The sequence below is a fragment of the Myotis nattereri genome, assembly GCF_964212035.1.
Source record: "Myotis nattereri genome assembly, chromosome: 14".
NCBI classification, from domain to species: domain Eukaryota; kingdom Metazoa; phylum Chordata; class Mammalia; order Chiroptera; family Vespertilionidae; genus Myotis; species Myotis nattereri.
The window spans coordinates 52,987,121-53,008,033 of NC_138089.1; the positions used below are offsets into that span (position 1 = coordinate 52,987,121).

Consider the following 20,913-nt stretch of genomic DNA (forward strand, 5'->3'; position numbering starts at 1 on the left):
TCACACTCCTGGTCATTATGGCAGAGCCAAAGTGATAATACAAACTGCAGGATGCAATGACACTTTTTAGTTGTAAGCAGAATGCTTTCAATAGAATAGTTAACCCTGTTAGTTTTTCTTTAAGATCTCCAAATAGTCATGAATCAAAAGGGCTTCTGTGCCAATCTAATTTTTACCTAGGCTTTTCCTTAATACAATGGTTCCCAAACTTTAGCATGAATCTGGATCAGCTGATGGCCTTATTGAAACAGATTCATGGGCCCCATCTCCAGAGTTTGGGAGGTCAGGAATGGGACCCAATAATTTGCATTTCTGACAAGTTCCCCTATGATGCTGCTCCAACAATCACACTTTGAAAACCACTGGCTGTCCTAGCTGGTTTGCTCAGTGGATAGAGCATGCACTTGTGGACTGAAGGGTTCGAGATTCGATTCCGGGCAAGGGCACATGCCCGGGTTGCAGGCTTACTCCCCAGTTGGGGGCATGTAGGAGGCAGCCAATCACTGATTTTCTCTCATCGTTGATGTTTCTATCTCTCTCTCCCTCTCCTTTCCTCTCTGAAATCAATAAAAATATATTTAAAAAAAAAAGAAACCCACTGGCTTAACATAAAAGACTTGAACATATTCATCACCTGATCTGTGTGTGCTCTGGCCACAACAGCAAAATGGGGGTGGAGGATGGGACCAGATGGTCTCCAAGGTATCCTCCAACCCTAAATTTGGTACCCATATATGTTCTAGTAAGTGTACTGTAACTCTCAGTACTAATCACTGCAGTCACGTAAATACCTGCAAACTGCAATGTTCACCTGATTTCCTCCATTCTTACCATCATAAAAGTCACATACATAGTCCTTATTCTTTTACTAGTAGCCCTGTGCACAAATCCGTGCGCCAGTAGCTCGCTGCCACTCTCCTGTTGCTCCCCCCACCACTCTCTCTGCTCCCCTCATAGCTTGCTGCCCTGCCCCCTCCTGTAGCTCTCCTCCACCCACTTGTAGCTTGCTGCCCCACCCTCCTGCTGATCTGTGATCCGGTCGTTAAGTTGTTGGTCATTATGTAACAACCATTTGCATATTACATCTTTATTATATAGATCATTATTCCTTATACCTTTCTCTAAAACTATTTTAAGGACTCAAAAAACTTAGTGACAGTTTTAAGGTAACTTACAATATCCCTGACATCTAGGTATAACTGACATATTAATTAAATAATGCCCATGTGTGGCTTATGGCATAGTAGTCCAAGCACATACAGCACAGAATGAAAAACATACTCAAGATGCAAATCACACGAATAACTGTCTTAAAGTTACAGATTTAAAAATTGTTACAGACCTTTTGCAAACTTCATGCATATTTTCTTTTTCTTCCTTAATAGTCACTTTGTCTGAAAATTTACACTGTGAAGATATGTTAAAAAGTTCAAGTTTAAATATCTGTATTTCATATTAAGCTATGAGGCTTACAAGATTTATTAGAATGTATTAGATGTTAATTAAACAACTGGTTTATGGCCAACCTAGAAAACAATCCTACTCTACATTATTTAAAATACTGAAAATTGACTTCAGAATTCTCACTGTTGCTTAAGAGAAAAACAAATCTATTTCTCAGCTTTTGATATCACCTCTTGTACAAGCCAACATTTCAAATTATTATGAACAATTAAAGTCATGCAAAAAAAAAAGTCATGCTTCTTTTCAATATATTGATTTTAGAGAGAGGGAGGGGAGAAAGGAAGGAGAGAGAGAACGATCGTTTTTTTTGTTGTTCTACTTATTTTTGCATTCATTGGTTTATTCTTGGATGTTCCTGTGTGTGCCTTGACTGGGGATCAAACCACAACCTTGGCTTATTGGGATGATGCTCTAACCAACTGAGCTATCTGTCCAGGGTTATGTTTCATGAAGAAAAAAAGCTTTGAGTAACTTTTATTTTTAGGTGGTATTTATGAACATACATTTATTTTTCTTTTTCTTTTTTAAATATATTTTATTGATTTTTCACAGAGAGGAAGGGAGAGAGAGAGAGTTAGAAACATCGATGAGAGAGAAACATCGATCAGCTGCCTCCTGCACATCCCCCACCGGGGATGTGCCCGCAACCCAGGTACATGCCCTTGACCGGAATCGAACCGGGGACTTCTCAGTCCGCAGGCTGACGCTCTATCCACTGAGCCAAACCGGTTTCGGCTTATTTTTCATTAGAAATATTTATATGCCCGGTCGGTGTGGCCCAGTGGTTGAGCATCGACCTATGAACCAAGAGGTCACAGTTTGATTCTCGGTCAGGGCATATGCCCAGGTTGTGGGTTCAATCCACAGTGTGGGGTGTTCAGGAGGCAGCTGATCAATGATTCTCTCTCATCATTGATGTTTCTATCTCTCTCCCTTCCTCTCTGAAGTCAATAAAAATATATTAAAAAAAGAGAAATATTTATATGTATTTAGGTCTCAATTCTATTTGGTAATAGATACCAAATTTAGGGTTGGAGGATACCCTGGAGACCATCTGGTCCCATACTCCACTCCCATTTTGCTGTTATGGTCAGACTGAGGCATCTTTGCTGAGGGTCACACTGAATTGCAAGTGGCTTCAGGGGCATCTTTAGGAGTCAGCAACATGGCAGAAGACATCAAGATCAAAATCAATAACTACCAGATTATCCCTTTGACAGCTGCTTCCCCAACCAGAACCAGACCAGAAACTGTTGGCAGAAATATCTGGACTTCCACCCCATGAGAAGACAGACTGCTAAAGGGGTTGATGTCTCTATGTGCGAATGGTACGGATGTGTATACAAGTCCCTTTGCTTCATATCCTGGGTGTTGACCTGGGATGACCGCCGGGCAAAAGGCATATTTCTTGGGAAGATCTGAATTGGTTGTACCCTACCTGTCTCTGTCCTCCACCCTTCTCCCAGGGAGGTGAAGAGACACCTGGGTACATCCCACCCTAGGATCCTGTAATATGGCTTAAGTGATAATACTTTTGGAAAAGTATAAAATTGTATATGTGTAAAAGATTTGGATGACTAGGCAAGACGCCGGGTGGGAAATGGTATCTGGACCAGTAAGAGGGGCTTCAGAGTGAGTATTTTTTATTTTTATTTTTTATGAAACAAAAATTTCTTTCCTTTAATACATTAGTTGTATTTTATATGGTAATGTATGGTCACAGATACATCATATGTACTTGCCTGTGGACTCTGAAAGTTGATTGATGCCTGACAATTTCTGAGTCCTATTTGAGGTTTATTGTTTCTCATATGACTTAGTGCTGGGGCCCACCTCCAGCAGGTCCAGGGGTCCCCAAAGGTGTGGACGGAGTCGGCGAAGAAGGAATGACGCGGAGACAGCGTTCAGTTGATCAGCAGCCTAGCCAGTATCTCTAGCCAAGTTCTGGTCAGGATCTCCAGCGAAGTTCTGGTTCGGTTCTCTCACTAGGTTCTCCAGCCAGGTTCAGTCGCCAGGTTCGGTAACTGGGTTCTGTGTCCATGTTCTCTTGCTAGGGTCTCCAGCCAGGTTCTCCAGGTTCTCCAGCCAGGTTCTGTAGCCATGTTCCCTTGCTAGGTTCTCCAGCCAGTTTCTGTCCAGGTTCTCCAGTTCTGGTTCGGATCTCCAGATTCTGTAGCCAGGTTCTTCAGGCAGGTTCTGGCTAGGTTCTCCAACCAATTTCTGTAGCCAGGTCCTGTCCAGGATCTTTTGCCATGTTCTCGCCAGCGAAGTTCTTCTGTCTCTAGGTTCTGTGTCTAGGTTCTGTGTAGGTTGTGTCTAGGTTCTATGTCTAGGTTCTGTGTCTAGGTTCTGTGTCTAGGTTCTGTGTCTAGGTTTTGTGTCTAGGTTCTGTGTCTAGGTTCTGTGTATTTTTTATTTATAAAAAATATTTTTATTGATTTCAGAGAGGAAGAGAGAGGGAGAGATAGAAACATCAATAATGAGAATCATTGATCTGCTCTCTCCTACACACCCTCTACTGGGCATCGAGCCTGCAACCCGAATTGAATCTGGGACTCTTCAAGTCCACAGGCCGACATTCTATTCCCTGAGCCAAACTGGCTAGGGCCAGAGTGAGTATTTTTTAATTTTGTTTTGAATTTTTATTATATCAAGATTTGACCACTTCCTTTATGCCAGACAATAGAGTAAATGATAATAGGAAATAGCCACAAGTCCCTGTATGTGCTAAAATTTATCTGTATTTTCCCTTAGTTATCTGTATAATTTAAAAAACTTTTCTTAATTTTTGAGCCAAATGAAAATCATATGATAAAAATATGTAAAAAGGAAAAAAGAAATATTTAGGTGTATTTAAAACATTGCTGTACTTAAAACATTTCACAATTAGTGTTTTTGGAGTTGTGATTTTCTAATTACTATAAGAAAGTTATACATGCTCAAATATTAAACTTTTGAGAAAACAGGCACCAAGAAAGTAATCCCCCAAATCACCCATTACTTGAGTAGTCAGAGATAACCAATATCTTACTTGTATCTTTTTAAAATCTTTTAAATTTTATTATGTTTTCCCTAAAAATTTCCAGTTTTATTGAGAAATAATTGATATCATCACTATGTAAATTTAAGCCATATAGCATCATGGTTTGATTTATATACTGGAGCTGGCAAAAGCATGTTTTGAGAAATTAGAAATTTGATTAATGCAAAAACCCAAACACAAATGTTTATAGCAGTTTTATTCGTAATAGCCCCAAATTAGAAACAACCCAGATATCCTTCAAAGAGTGTATAGCTAAATAAAATGTGGTAAGTCATACTATGGAATGTTATTAAGCAATAACAGTAAATGAACTATTGATACATGCAACAAACTTGATGAATACCCAGAGGATTATACTGGCTGAAAAACCCCATCTGAAGAGGTTCCAAACTGTATGATTCCATTTATATAACACAAGGGGCCCTGTGCACAAAATTCATGCACTGGGGTGGGGGGGGGGTTCCCTCAGCCCAGCCTGCCCCCTCTCAGACTGGGAGCCCTCAGGGGATGTACTATTGACAGCTTAGGCCCGCTCCCTGTGGCCTAAGCTGCAGTCTGGCCTCCCTCTGCGGGAGGTGACCGGGCTGATCAGGGGAAGGTGCCAGCCCCATCACCCTGCTGCTGCAGCCACTGCCAGCCACCGCAGCTGCCAAGGTGTTTGAATCAACATGGACTCTAGTCCCTTCACCATGAAAAAATGACAACTTTCTTCAGGCATTTTCAAGATGGGTCTTTCATAGGATATGACATTTCTTTCTTTTTCTTTTTTTTATTCTCATCTGAGGATATGTTTCCATTGATTTTTAGAAAGTGTGGAAGAGAGAGGGAGAGACAGAGAGAAACATCAATGTGAGATGGACACTTTGATTGGTTACCTCCTGCATGAGCCCTGACCTGGGCCCCAGCCAGGGGAGAAGCCTGCAACCTAGGTGCATGCCCTTGATCATAATCAAACCTGGACCCTGCGGTCGGCAGGCCGAGGCTCTATCCACTGAGCCAAACTGGCTAGGGCAGGATATGACATTTCTTAGCCCCTCCAGCAGTGGACCTTCATTTTTTCCTCCAGGAGTGAGGTGGAAAAACCCTAGATCACCTTCTTGGATTCTTATAACCCAAGTTACCAAGAACACTGCAAGTGGCGGCGTACAGGGAGCTTAGCCAATGAGTTGTCAGAAAAGGTTTTTATGCTTGAACTGGTTTGGCTCAGTGGACAGAGCGTCGGCCTGCAGACTGAAGGGTCCCAGGTTTGATTCCTGTTAAGAGCATGTGCTTTGGTTGGGGGCACATCCCCAGTGGGGAGTTTGCAGGCGTCAGCTGATCGATGTTTCTCTCTCATTGATGTTTCCGACTGTCTATTTCTCTCCCCTCTTCTCTGTAAAAAAATCAATAAAACATATTTTTAAAAAAAGAAAAGGTGTTTCCTCTGCAGTTCATGTGCAGAGGACCCCCTGCATTGTATACACTGGGCTAGGGGCATGTCCCCACTGCCAGAGGGGTGGTGGTGGTGGTGGGGGGCATGCCCCCGAGGCCAGCAGCCAGCTCCACGTTGTGGGCGCTGGGCTGAGGGGCGTGCAGACCCAGGCAGTGCAGCGGCCACTGCCGCCAGGTGCACACCTCCCAGACCAGCAGCCCCGCATTGTGGGCGCCAGACTGGCGGGAGTGGATCTGGGCTGCTGCTTGGCGCTGGCGCACGTGCAGGCGGCCATGGGGCGGGAACATTCACTTGGCACCTGTGCCCGTAGGCCCGGAGTGGCTGGGGACTTTCTGGAACCCCAGCCACTCAGGCCTATGTGCGGGCCTACAGGGTAGGAGTGGCCTGGGTCCCGAGGATGTTCCAGGGACTGAAGCCGCTTGGCGCCTGTGTATGCAAATTAACCCAACAAAGATGGCATACTTTGCATACTCACTCCTGATTGGCTGGTGAGCACAGCAGAGGGAGGGTCAATTTATATATTTCTCTTTTATTATATAGGATTCTTGAAATGACAAAACTATAGAAATGGAGAACAGATTAGTGGTTGTCAAAGGTTAAGGAGGGATTAGGGGTAGGAGGGAAGAAAGTAGCCATGGCACTAAAAGGGCAACATGAGGGATCCTTGTGGTGACGGAAATGTTTTGTATTATAACTATAATAATGCCAATATTCTGATTGTGCTCTTGTACTATAGTTTTGCAATGTCATTGGGGGAAATTGGGTAAAGGGTACATGGGATTACTATGTTATTTTTTTACAACTGCATGTGAATCTGCATTTATCTTAAAATTTAAAAAAATGTGGGATGCTGCTGAACCACCATTTATGGATAAATTCACAGCACTAGATGCCTCTTTTAGAAAAGAAGAGGTTTCAAATCAATGATTCAGTTGCAACCTTAAGAAACTGCAAAAAGAAGAGCAAATTAAACCCAAAGCAAGCAGAAGAAGGAGAAAAGGATCAGAGCAGTGAAACAGGAAACAACAAAGCAATAGGAAAAAAATCAATAAAACTAAAAGTGAGTTCTTTTGGAATAGTAATAAAATTAATAACCTTCTAGCTAACCTCCAATGAACTTACCTTTATTGCAAAACACCAAAATTACAGAGATGGAAAACATTAATGGTTGTTAAGGTTAGGGACGTTAGAGGTAGTGAGGAAGGTATGACTAAACTTAAGGGAAATCTTTGTAGTGATGAAATGATTATCTTGATTGCAGTGGTGGCTACAAAAATTTGCACACTTGATAAAATACACAGAACTACATACACTCATTGTACTAGCAAATTCCTGTTTCTGGTATTGTACCTTAAGATGTAATTATGGGAAAATTATGTGAAGGGTACACAGATCCTCTTTACTACTTATTCAACTTCCTGTGAATCTACAATTATTTGAAAATGAAAAGTTAAAAATATAAAGTACAGTAGTATTTTAATTATTTGGGGCTCAAAATTAGAATCATTTAGCAATTACTACCATAGTAAACCTAAAAATAGTTACATATAAATTCAGACTATAACTGATACATAGAAGAAAAAACAAGGTCTCTGGAAAAAACAGCATGTGTGTATATAATGTTTGCATATATGAATGCATATCTACACTAATAAAAGAGAAAAATGGTAATTGGCGTACAGCGATACCATTTTCATTGGCTAATCAGGGCTATATGCAAATTAACTGCCAACTAAGATTGGCAGTTAACTGCCAACAAGATGGCGGCTAATGTGCATATGTAGGCACAATGCAGGGAGGTGAAAGGGAAATCAGGAAGAAGCCCCCTGCCACTGACAGTGATCTGAAACCCAGGGGGGAGCTAAGGGCTGGGGGGCAGGGCAAAGGTGGCCCTGGGCCATCTTTGCCCTGCCCCCCAGCCATGATCGGAGAATCAGGCGCCTTTGCCGCCCTGGCCAGTGATGGCAGGAAGTAGGGGTGGAGCCAGCGATGGGAGCTGGGCAAGGTCGAAGCTGGCAGTCCCAGGAGCTAGGGGTCCCTTGCCTGGGCCTAAAGCGAAGCCCACGATCGCGGCGCCCCCCGCTGCCACTGCAGGTCCCCGCTGCCTGGGCCAGACGCCTAGGCCAGAGGCATTAGGCCTGGGCAGGGGCGGAGCCTGCAACCGCGGGGAGCTGGGGGTCCCCTGCCCAGGCCTGACACCTCTGCCGAAGGCCTCAGGCCTGGTCAAGGGGCCGATCCGGTGATTGGTGATCGGAGGGTGATGAGGGTCAACTCCTCTGGCTGAGGCATCAGGCCTGGGTGGGGGGCGGAGCCGGGGATTGGGGGGATATGATGGTCCCCTTGCCCAGGCCTGAAGCCTGGGTCAGAGGCGTCAGGCTTGGGCGGGGGGTGGAGCAAGCGATCAGAGGGAGATGGGGGTCCCCTGCCCAGGCATGATTCCTGGGCCAGAGGCCTCAGGCCTGGGCGGGGCCCAGAGCCAGTGATCAGGGGGAGATGGGGGTCCCCTGTCCAAGCCTGACACCTCTGGCGGAGGCGTCAGGCCTGGGCAAGGGGCCGATCAGGCGATCGGAGGGTGATGGGGGTCAACGCCTGAGGGCTCCCAGTATGTGAGAGGGGGCAGGCTGGGCTGAGGGACACTCCCCCCCCCCCCCAGTGCATGAATTTCGTGCACCGGGCCCCTAGTATGTGTATATATATATCTCCTATCTAATAAAAGAGAAACATGGTAATTGGCATACGACCGCTACCCTTCTCATTGCCTAATCAGGGCAATATGCAAATTAACTGGCAGCCAAGATGGCGGCCGGCAGCCAGGCAGCTTGAAACTAACATGAGGCTTGCTTGCTTCAGTGACAGAGGACTCCAACGTTCCCCGCCTGCTGCTGCAGGCCTCTGAGCTGCAACTCTAAGCAACTATGTAACAAATATAGAAGCTAAACAAAACCCCAGAAACCTGCTTTAGTCCGCTGGCTTCAGCCAGCAGGATCGCAACTTTGTAAGCAAAGGCCAGAAACCTACTTTCAGCAGCAGAGGCCTAAGAGCTGGAGCCAAGCCTCAAAGCTAAAGCTGGCCCAGAATAAAAACAAAAAAAAGAAAAAAAGGAGTGGTTGGGAGCTTCAGTCATCCCCAGCCTGAAAACAGCTATCATCCCCTCACCCAGGCGGGCCAGGCACCCCAGTGGGGACCCCCACCCTGAAGGGTGTGTGACCAGCTGCAAACAGCCATCATCCCCTCACCCAGGCTGGCCAGGCACCCCAGTGGGGACCCCCACCCTGATCCAGGACACCCTTCAGGGCAAACCAGCCAGCACCCACCCGTGCACCAGGCCTCTATCCTATATAGTAAAAGGGTACTATGCCTCCCAGCACCGGGATCAGTGGAGCCAAGAGGCCTCCCGGCACCGGGATCAGCGTGACGGGGGCAGCGCCCAAACCCCCTGATCGCCCTGTGGCTCTGTGTGTGACAGGGGGTGGGGCCACAACCTCCCTATTGGCCCTGCTCTGTTCTTGACAGGGGAAGGCACCCCAAACCCCTGATCAGCCCTGCTCTGTGCCAGATACGGGGGAGCTCCCCAACCCCTTGATCGCCCTGCGGCTCTATGTGTGACAGGGTGCGGCGCCCCTACCCCCTGATCGGCCCTGATCTGTGTGTGACAGGGTGCGGCGCCCCAACCCCTCCACCCCCCACGGGCCCTGCTGTGTGTGTGACGGGGTAGAGCCATAACCTCCCCATCGGCCCTGCCCTGAGTGTGACAGTGGCGGCGCCCCAACCCCCTGATCGGCCCTGCTCTGTGGGTGATAGAGGGCGGTGCCTCAACCCCTTGATTGGCCCTGCTCTGTGCGTGACGGGGTGGCGCCGCAACCTCCCCATCGACCCTGCCTTGAGTGTGACAGGGGACGGTGCCCCAACCCCCCAATCGGCCCTACCCTGAGCGTGACTGAGGGTGGCATCACAACCTCCCGCCCTGCTCTGTGCATGACAGGGGGCGGTGCCCCCACTCCCCAATCAGCCCTGCTCTGAGCCAGACCAGGGGCTGCACCTAGGGATTGGGCATGCCCTCTGCCACCCGGGAGCAGGTCTAAGCCAGCAGGTCGTTATCTCCCGAGGGGTCCCAGACTGCGAGAGGGCACAGGCCGTGCTGAGGGACTCCCCCCTCCCCCCCAAGTGCACAAATTTTTGTGCACTGGGCCTCTAGTAGATATATAAATATAACATACTAGAGGCCTGATGCACGAGATTTGTGCACTCCAGGGAGTCCCTCAGCCCGCCTGTGCCCTCTTGCAGTCTGGGAACCCTTGGGGGATGTCCAACTGTCTGCTTAGGCCCTCTCCCCACCCTAAGCAGGCTGTCAGACATCCTTAGTGCTGCTGCAGAGGTGGGTGAGGCTCCCGCCACAGCTGTTGCACTCGCCAGCCATGAACCAGGCTTCTGGGCTTCTGGGCTTCTGGCTGAGCAGTGTTCCCCCTGTGGGAGTGCACTGACCACCAGGGGGCAGCTCCTGCATTAAGCATCTGCCCCCTGATGGTCAGTGCATATCATAGTGACCGGTTGTTCTGCCGTTCGGTCAATTTTCATATTACCCTTTTATTATATAGGATATACATACCTAAGTATAAAATTGATAATAAAACATTTTTAAAAATTCACAGAAAACCACATATAAAAGCGGAAAGGTGGTAGGTCAGGCCTATGTCCTATAAATCAATGTATTTACCCTCTAACGTTCCTAAAACTGTTATTGTGCTTATGCAAAACATTAAGCAATATATCCAATGGCCAGAAGAGTATTATTCTTTTAGTCAATAAAAAGGAGTTAGACTTGTTCATCTGATGACACTGTTCAGACAAATTTCTGTATTATCTCTATTCACACCAAAAAATAAGAAAATGCAAAAGATTCCCTAGTACCTTTTCATCCAAGTCTGAACTTTTTATGTGTTCATTGCAGTCTCCCAGTTTTTCATTTTGAGAGGTCCTATTAGTAACTTCTCCTAAGGAAATGTTTGCATCTTTAAAATCATATTTTATCTCACTTGCTGAAAAGAAATAATATTTAACTGTAGAAACTACAAATGACAAAATAAGCAAGTCATTCAAAGATTATCCTAAAAATAAGTTAGAATTCAGTCTTTTAAAGTCCAATATGACAAATTTAAAGTTTTCAGCAAATTATACAATTATTCCCCTTTATCAAATAACTCCATTATATGGTATAAAAAGAACTGGCAGTAAGATAAAATTGAAACATATCAAGATACTTTTAAGAATCTTTCTTGATCATGTCCAGCTATTTTCAACATATTTTGAAACTTGAAAGTCAAAGTAAAATTAACTTTCAAATTAAGTTATTTCCTGTAAAGATCTAGGTATTTAAAACTATAACTAGATATTATAAATTTTTTTTAAAAGAACTCAGATATAAAATGTGATAATGCTTAAATATATAATTCAATTTCAAAATAAGACTACAAGAATTACTAAGGCCAATCATCTATCCTTTGTAGATAAAGCCTAACAAAGTTATTTATAAAATAATAAAATAAAAAAATTTCAAAATCTGATCTGCAACTTGAGAAAACTAACAAATGAAAAGCTTCTTATTTTAATGAACTTATTTTGACTAGGCTTGGAGATATGAAAAGATACCTTGATACTGCATATTCTGAAAATGTCAAATTTTACCTGCTGGCAAGGAAGTACAGATCTCTGACTTCAATCCAGGATCCAGTACAGGAAATTCTCTATTATAAAACAAACAGAACTTAAACATTATAACATATTCCATGCAGAACTATCTACTTCTCTAAACATTATACAATACTAGCTTTAGCAGCTTGTGAACATCAGCTTAGGTCCTCCAGGGAAAGAGAATTATACTGGGACTCAGAACATAGCACAGCCAAGCAGATTCCTCATTTGGTTCTTCAATTACATGTACTTCAATTGTTAAGGATGCTGCCATTCAAACTTTGTTACTCAAAAAGAACCCAGTGGCATGTACCCAGCATTTTATTAAAAATATATATTTTATTGATTTTTCACAGAGAGGAAAGGAGAGGGATAGAGAGTTAGAAGTATCGATGAGAGAGAAACATCGATCAGCTGCCTCCTGCACACCCCCTACTGGGGATGTGCCCGCAACCAAGGTACATGCCCTTGGCTGGAATCGAACCTGGGACCTTTCAGTCCGCAGGCCGATGCTCTATCCACTGAGCCAAACCAGTTAGGGCTACCCAGCATTTTAAAAAGTTTTCAAGTATTACACCAATACAAGATATGTTATGTATGTCTTATTGCTAATGTAAAAGGAAGATGGTTTGAGAGCAGCTTGAGGTGTGTTTTTTTTTTTTGGTGGTCTCTGAAAACAACATATCGAGTCCAAAGGTTAAAGCTATGGAGATCATAGTTAGTCCAACTTGGACTTAAATATTGTTCTGCCACTTTGTGTTAACTGTGGCAAAAATATTTAACTTCTTTGAGTCTAATCATATCTGTAAAATGAGAATACCACCTACCCACGAGGTTATGTAAAGATTTAATGAGATAAAATTCTCTTACAGCCAATAGCATAGGCTCCAACAATGAAAACTACATCTATAACTCAAAAACAAAAGGCTAAACACTATTCTATTTTTTAAAAAAATTAGACAAAAATATAAAAAAAGTACGTAGAATAAAATAAACACCCATAATCCCACCATTTAATCATTTAATAAATGGGTTTTATTAAACTTATCCTAAATAGCCAAGAAAAAGGGAAACCGAACAAAACATTTTATATACACCATTCTTTTTTTGTTAATCTTCACAAGAGAATATATTTTCATTGATTTTTAGAGTGGAAGGGGGTGGAGAGAGAGAGAGAGAGAGAGAGAGAGAGAGAGAGAGAGAGAGAGAGAGAGAGAGAGAAACACTGATGTGAGAGGGATGTTATTTCTGTTTTTCAGCTGTGACATGCTCTTCCCTGTGGGCTTTCATATAGGCTATTCTTTCTATGACAAAATTCTACTCACTTTTCTTTACCTCTTGGCGAATTCCTAATCATCTTTTAGTGTTCATCTTAACTGTCACTTTGACCAGGACACCTTTAGTATCTTGCACTTAATCATATCTTATTGTACTTGCTTAATATTTGCCTCCCTTGACAGACTAAAAGTGCTGTGAGACTAAGGCCCAAGTGTGTCTAGTTACTCTCCATATACTCAGCACTTAACATCCTCCAGGCAAGACATGAAGGAGACCCAAATGAAGATGCCTCTCTCCTGTCTAGAAACTCCCAGTATAGGAGGAGACTTACATACAGGCAGACATAATATACTGACATATATGCCAAGAGAACTATTGGAACAAATCCCTAGAAAAACATCTCAGATGTGATTTGAAGGATAACTGATTGAAAATAAAGGGACTTCCAGATAAGCATATGCAAAAGGATTCAAATACATGAGATTATGGAAACAGTGAGCTTCTTGCTTTGCTTATCTTTTATTAGCCTTTCATCCCCTTTCCTATCCCCTATCATACAGTTGTCAAAGAGCTTTAAAGAGCCATGCCAAGCAATTTAGCCTCTATCCTCAAGTGGCTGAAAGCTAGTGAAGCACTGTAAGCAGTCACTGGCAGATCAATTTCTATTTCATAGTAACACTATGGAGAAGATATACTAAGAGAGTTCAGGAAGATTAACCAGGAGCTCATTACAATAATCTAAGGGAAAGATGAATAAGATACCAGTAGTGAAAATTGAGAGGAAGGAAAATTGTGAGATAATAAGATAATAGCATGAATAGTATTAAGTGACTCAATAGAGAAGTGAGAGATGTTTCTGTGGTTTCTAATTATCCTGAAAGTTATATTCATAATAGGTTATTAGCTTCAGATATACAGGAGGTTATTCCTGACAAAACAAAATGAAGAAAATAAATAGTATAGCAAGTATACTGCTTAATTTCAAAGTAGTAAGATCGTATTTTAATGTTGCTGATATAGTTCATAAGTGTGAGACACTTTTTACTATGAATAGTTTACAAGGAAAGTAAAATTGCACATGCCACTTTCGTTACAAGTAATTTAGTTTTGTTCCAAATTTGAGAGACACAGAGGTTAAATTCACCTAAGTTAAAAAAAAAAGTAAGCAAAATTGCAATCCACATAAACATTTTACAGTTTTGCATTTGTGGAGTGGAAAGTTACAGTTCTGCCTTGATAGAGCAAGAAGGGAAACAAATGAAGGATAGAAGAAGCAAAAGAGAAACAAAGAGATATGGCTGAGGCTACAGAAGTACAGAAAAGCAAAAGAGATGATTTGAGCAAAAAGGAGAGAACAAGAGAAGCTTCTGAAACTACACAGAGTACATCAAGTTTATCCTCCAAAGAATTTTTCAAGGGGGTGATGAAATTTAAGGGGTTCCAACTAGCATTTTTTTAAAAATGAAACAGACCAAAGTACAAAATATGTTATACCACTTGTAGTAAGGAAAAGTCTGTTTTTGTAAATCTATTGTTTCACATATTCATAAGTATGCACTGACTGGATTGTAATGTAAAATATGTCTTGACTATGGGTAATTGACAAAAAGTTTTGAAGATGACTGCTTGAGAATAATTACTAGCAGAACAAGTTTAAAAATAAAATAAATAATATATAAAGTTCTTAGTCCTTCATTTGCCACATAGAAAGTACTTTGTGATTATAGATTACAAGTTCTTGTAACACTAAGAACATCAAGAAGAATATGGCATTACAAAAGTAACTAAAATTTATAAATACCAGATAAATTTAAGTCATGTACCACTCTCTTAGTGGAAAGTATTTTCATATTTCCTTTTGAGTCTGTTCACAGACCATTACAATATTCAAGTATTACAACATACAAATATAAATCAGAGCTTAAAGAATTATAAAAGTTTAGTAAAATATGAAATACTGTTAAAGAATATTTGAGCCAACCCAGAATAGCTCAAGTTCCAAAGCATGAAGGTTACTACTTGGCTCCATTTAAAGTTGCACCAGACAAACTTGTCCTCATTGGAGGCTAAATCATCATTTAAAACCCTGACATCGCCGAAACCGGTTTGGCTCAGTGGATAGAGTGTTGGCCTGCGGACTGAGGGGTCCCGGGTTCGATTCCGGTCAGGGGCATGTACGTTGGTTGCGGGCACATCCCCAGTAGGAGATGTGCAGGAGGCGGCTGATCGATGTTTCTCTCTCATCGATGTTTCTGACTCTCTATCTCTCTCCCTTCCTCTCTGTAAAAAATCAATAAAATATATTTAAAAAACAAAACAAAAAAACCCCCTGACCTTAACAGCACAACACATTTCTTTTCTTCTGAAAATTGGCTGAACTTCTGATTCTACTTTCAAGTCCTATTACGTCAAATAAACTTTTCCAAGACTTCTCTGTTCCTCAAAAATGAATTTTTTATTTAATAAAAAAGTCACAGCCCGGGTGGCATGGCTCAGTGGTTGAGCGTCAACCTATGAACCAGGAGATTACCGTTCGATTCCCAGTCAGGGCCAGTGTGGGGTGTGTAGGAGGCAGCGGATCAATGATTCTTATCATTGATGTTTCTATCTCTCCCTCTCCCTTCCTCTCTGAAATCAATAAAACTATTTTTTTAAAAATTCACAGAAAGTGGGTTAAAACATACAGTATTGTTCATAATAAGTAACTTGGCTGAAATAAAAGCATATCTGTATTTTGATAATAATTAAACAACATAAGAAAATAAATTTGACTTTGAAAGAAGCAATCTCAGTAATTTAAAAAGACTGAATCATCATTTTATTTTGGACAATCTGCTCCATTATAATTTCCAACATATATATGTATATACATATGTGTATGTATATATATGTATATATGTATATATGTATATACATATGTGTATGTATATACATATATCATTGTTTTATTTCAATTATAAGTTTTAGCATAATGACATTTCCATGTCTCAGCAATATGCTATATTTAGTAACAGGGTTAAAAAATGGAGCTTCTGCCAAAACCGGTTTGGCTCAGTGGATAGAGCGTCGGCCTGCGGACTGAAAGGTCCCGGGTTCGATTCTGGTCAAGGGCATGTACCTTGGTTGCGGGCGCATCCCCAGTGGGAGATGTGCAGGAGGCAGCTGGTCGATGTTTCTCTCTCATCGGTGTTTCTAGCTCTCTATCTCTCTCTCTTCCTCTCTGTGAAAAATCAATAAAATATATTTTTAAAAAAATGGAGCTTCAATGATCACAGAATAAATTAGTGACACCTAAGAGTAGAAAGTGCTTTTGAAACCCCCAATAATGTGTACCAAAAGGCATAGTTGAACATGCATACCTCAAGTTATCACTTGGTTCTTTTTTTTCAGGAAGTTCCATGTGCTTGGAGTCTGTTGATTGCTGCTCTTCAGCAACATTGGGCTCCTGGTTTACCATGGGGACCTCTGAAGTAAATGAGAGCTCCCCTTCATTGGAGACTCCGAAGAGGTCTGGGTCATCTTGAATTACATCAATTAAGAGGACATCATCTTCATATGCTTTAAGAATATCTGGAATAATTTTAATGTCTGAAAAGCTCTTAGTCGTTTTTCTACCACTAACTTCAGAGGAAACTTGTTTGAATGTTTCTTGTTCATCAGAGCAGAAGGCAGGACTTTTCTCTATACACCCAGGATCACAGAAAAAGGTATTCTTTTCAACTGTGAGAGAAACAGCTTTCTTATTAGAAACAACATTGCCTGGTTCAGAGATATAGTTAGATGGTTTATTATTACCTTGCTTTAAGAAACTTGAAGAAATACTATGGAAATTCTTATTGCAGTATAAGTCAGAACTAGATTGCACTGGAGCGACACTATTTTGTATGTTCAAAGATTGAAGTCCTGAAATTACTGTGGAGATGTTTTCTTTATTCCTATTCTGTCTTATCTCTGTTCCAGATATATTGTCAAGAAGCTCTAGGGGACTATATGCTTCTCTCTCTGATGACTTGGCATTTATTTCTTTTCTTTTTTCTGTTTTATTTTTAAGTAGAGGAATTTTAAAATTAGTCAGCCGTCCTGTGTTCAGTATTTTAGCCAAGTCTGGAACCACAACTGTTGGCTTAGCAACACATGTTTTTCGGTGAATAGTTTTGCCTGTAGAGTTGTTAGCTTCCTGGCCATGCTGGGAAGCCAGTGTCAAATTAAGTTTTGTTAAAGTCCCTCTATCTTTTCTTTTATTTCCTGTTAAGTTTTGAGTCCCATTAGTTAACCGAGTATCTTCAGTTGCATTAGAAACTACCTCTGACCCACTTCTGCTCGGTTCCTCGTACTTCATCTTTTCATCATCGATTACAGGTTCATTTATGACCATTAAAGTAGGTTTTATAGCAGAGACTACTTCAGAGATCGCAGACAGACAATTTATATTAGAATCCAATTTTTCTTTACTTGAAGATTCACTGTTTGTTTCTTTTATGGAACTTTGTAATGGTAATTTGGAGTCAATTAAGTGAGTCTGATTTGGTTGATGTTTAAGGAAATCATCTTGCCTAACACTTTCCCCAGACCCAGGAAGAGAGTTATTTGATTTTGGCAAGGAAGACTTTTTCCAACAATAGGCAGTTACTCTAGCACATGAATAACATGGCCAAGTTCTTTTACCCGTCATTGGTATTGTTCTGTGACAGCTGAACTTGGATTCTTCAGCTTCATTTCTTAAGTCTTCCTGTGATCTCTTTTCAATAGGATGGCAATCACTAGGTGATTTCACTGTTGAGCTTTTCATTTCTGGCTCAGTGCTTTTACATCTTAAGGGTTCTGAAGCATTCTTGGTTTCTTCTTTCAAAAGTGGCGCTAGGGTTTTCTGAAACATAGTATTTACAAGATGCTTAGGACTTGTCTTTTTTCCTACTGTTTCTGGAAGACTTGATAAATGATCCATTGGAGAAAGTGTATTATGGTTTGCTTTTCTCAAAATTTTTAAAGTTTTTGCTTCTGTACTTTCAGCACCCATATGGTTTTCTTGTAACAGCAACTCAGACTTGTTATGCACATTAGAGAAGTTCATTTTGATAACCATTTCACCTCTTTTTTCAGACACCTTCATCCTTTTCCTGGGTTTTCTCCCAACACTGCTCTCCTCTACTGAGTATTTATTTTTTTCATTTTGACGGCAGGGAAGCAAGCCATTATTTTTGCTTTGGTATATATCAGTTTCTTCAAGCAATAATTTATTTACTCCCATTAAGTTTTCTTCAGTGTTTAAAAGTTGAGGAATATTATTTGTGTCACTCTTATCTGAAAGACTCCCAAGGTTTTCTTTCTTTAACTCTGAGGAATTTTCTGATTCATGGATACATCCACCATCAGGTTTATATGTAAGGTTATTTTCATCATTACAATCCTTGGAATGGGGGAAACAACTGCAATCATGTAATTTTAAAATGGAATTATTTTCTACTCCAGGTGACACGCTGTTACAAGAATATTTTGGAGTATTCTTGTACAGTTCATCTTGAAATTCAACCTTTCTATTTTGTGTAGCCTTATTTTCAGTTATTTTGAAGAGTGGACTTGCTAAGCTTTCAAGTGTTTTAATTCGACGTCTTCTTTTAATACCGTCTACCAAAACTTCCTTACCCGAAGATCGCAAGAGAGGTGTACTCTGAATTTCACTGCACTCCACTGGTTGGAAAGATTCCGAACTGGTTAATGATTCCTTTCTTACCAGGTCAGTCCCTAGCTGTGGATCATCACTTGAGGCTCCAGTAACTTTTCTTTTTTCCTTGGCTGATCAAAACAACAAAATATACCAGAAAATATTTTATATTGAGGAGGGAAAAAAAAGCAACACCAGTTAAAAAAAAAAAAGTGATGCCACCCACTTTCATTTTCCTGATTTCTGTTAAGGAGCCACATACAAACCTGTGCAAGTTCTAAGACAGCTGACTAACCTTCGGCATCATGGTCAGTTCACACAAGCCAAAAGGGATCACTAGCAGGAATTCCTCTTATAGTCTCATTCTGACCAAGAGCTCCTAACTGGGTAAATACTCCTTACAGTGGTTCTCAACCTTCTGGCCCTTTAAATACAGTTCCTCATGGTGTGACCCAACCATAAAATTATTTTCGTTGCTACTTCATAACTGTAATGTCGCTACTGTTATGAATCGTAATGTAAATATCTGATATGCAGGATGGTCTTAGGCGACCCCTGTGAAAGGGTCGTTCGACCGCCAAAGGGGTCGCGACCCACAGGTTGAGAACCGCTGCTAAGAGACTTCCCGTGTCTTCCATCTCTCCGGGTCATCAGTAAAGCCCACGCTGGTTAAGTGAAACGTGAGCGGTAAAACAAAGATGGAGCGGGCTGAGGTACAAAGGCCAGGGAGGGAGTGGCCCTGGGCGCTTCCTTACTGTGTCTTCCTGATGGCCAGGGGACCGCGCCCCCTTCTCTGCTTTTGAATCTAAGTCCTGCGGGTCCCACAGGTGTGAAGGGCCGACGTGCCCCCCACCCACCCGCCGCCGGCCACCTCGCCTCAGCCTTCCCAGGCCCGGATGCCTCACCCGACGACGTGTCACTGTCCGCCTCTTCTCTCTCAGACGCCCGGCCCACCATCCTCCTCTTTCTCCTGCTCTCCTCAGGCCCGGGCGCGTCAGGGACGCAGGCTCCCGCCTTGCCCGGCTCCGGCCGCCGGCTTCGCTTCCTCAGGCTGCGGGCAGGGCCCTCACACCCACAGGAGATCGTGGGGCTCGAGGGCTGCGGCCCCCTCATCTGCCCCGCACCGCCTGCCCTACTCGCTGAGGAGCCTGCTGGAGGCGACACGGCTGCTCCCGCTGCCGCTGCCACCCGGGATCCTATGCCTGTCTTCCCGCCCCTCATCTGGACTCCCTATGGCTGACCGACCGGAAGCGGAAGTGGGCAGCGAGGCCAGCTGGGCGGGCGCGTGAGGCAGCAACGTGCGGCAAAGCGGCGCGCCCTGTCAGGCTTCTCTCGAAGTTTCCGCGGAGCCTTCCTCTAGGCCTACAACCTTTCGGAACCATTCGGAGCTCCTCACAGAGAGCGCTGTCCGCCGGGGGCTGCCAGCTCTACCTCAGGTCTCGGGTTCCTTTCCATCTGCCATCCCGGATGTGCTCACTCGGATGTCCGGTGGCCACCTCAAACTCTGGACGTGCAAAACGGGCGTCTTTCCTCACAGCAGCGCGCCACCACCCACCCAGCTGCCGACGCCTGAAGCCTGGGAGCCGCAGACACCCCGCATGCACGTGAGCTCTGCCTGACCCTACCCTCTGTGTTTGTCAGCCACTCTTCCCCTTGGCCGTGGCGCCGGCTCTCAGCTGACGGGCTGCATCGGTCCCCCAAATTGTACCCGGGCCTCCGTCCTTGCGTTATGTCAGGCAAGCGTCCACCTGCCGCCAGGCCGTGCCCTCCTCCCCGCTCCCCAAGAAAGGAGGTCCTGGCACTGCCCAGCCTGACCCTCAAGAACCTCCTTTGCCCAAACGCTGAAGCTGACACAAAGTCCGAACTCTTTGGCGAGGTATCTGCAGCTCTTTGTGGGGTGGTGCCTGAGGGTTTAATGTTGTCTTACTGCCGGTTTAGGGGAAAAGGTGGGCCTCGGTGGAACACCGTGCGCAGGAGCCACTCTTTTGCACGACCTGAGTCTGCGTCTGTGGGCCCTGTTGGCACGGGGTAGCCACGCAAAGTAAGGGTCTCGGCACACGCAGAGGCGGTCCTGCGGGAGCTCCGTTGGCGTCCCACTCCCACCGGGGAAGAAGCCGGCGTTGCATCCATCTGCACGTTCGTTTCAATATTCCCGAGTTATACGTGTGTCTGTTCTTTGGACTGATCCTTTAAATCGGTGGTTATAAAATCTGCCTGATGTGAATCTTTATTTTTTTTAAAATATATTTTATTGATTTTTTACAGAGAGGAAGGGAGAGGGATAGAGCGTTAGAAACATCTATTTAGCTGCCTCCTGCGCGCCCCCGACTGGGGATGTGCCCACAA

General features: G+C 43.4%; 1 protein-coding gene across 1 annotated transcript; it reads right to left on the reverse strand.

The window, feature by feature from the left end:
- Positions 1-11,610: 11,610 nt before the first annotated feature.
- Positions 11,611-18,839, reverse strand: LOC308529474 (protein TOPAZ1-like; the record flags this gene model as incomplete). Its single annotated transcript, XM_081105576.1, has 2 exons — positions 16,265-18,839; positions 11,611-11,680 (listed from the first exon to the last, which is right to left on the reverse strand). The coding sequence occupies exons 1-2, from the start codon at positions 18,151-18,153 to the stop codon at positions 11,611-11,613; spliced, it is 1,959 nt and encodes a 652-aa protein (XP_080961702.1). The 5' UTR covers positions 18,154-18,839.
- Positions 18,840-20,913: the final 2,074 nt, after the last annotated feature.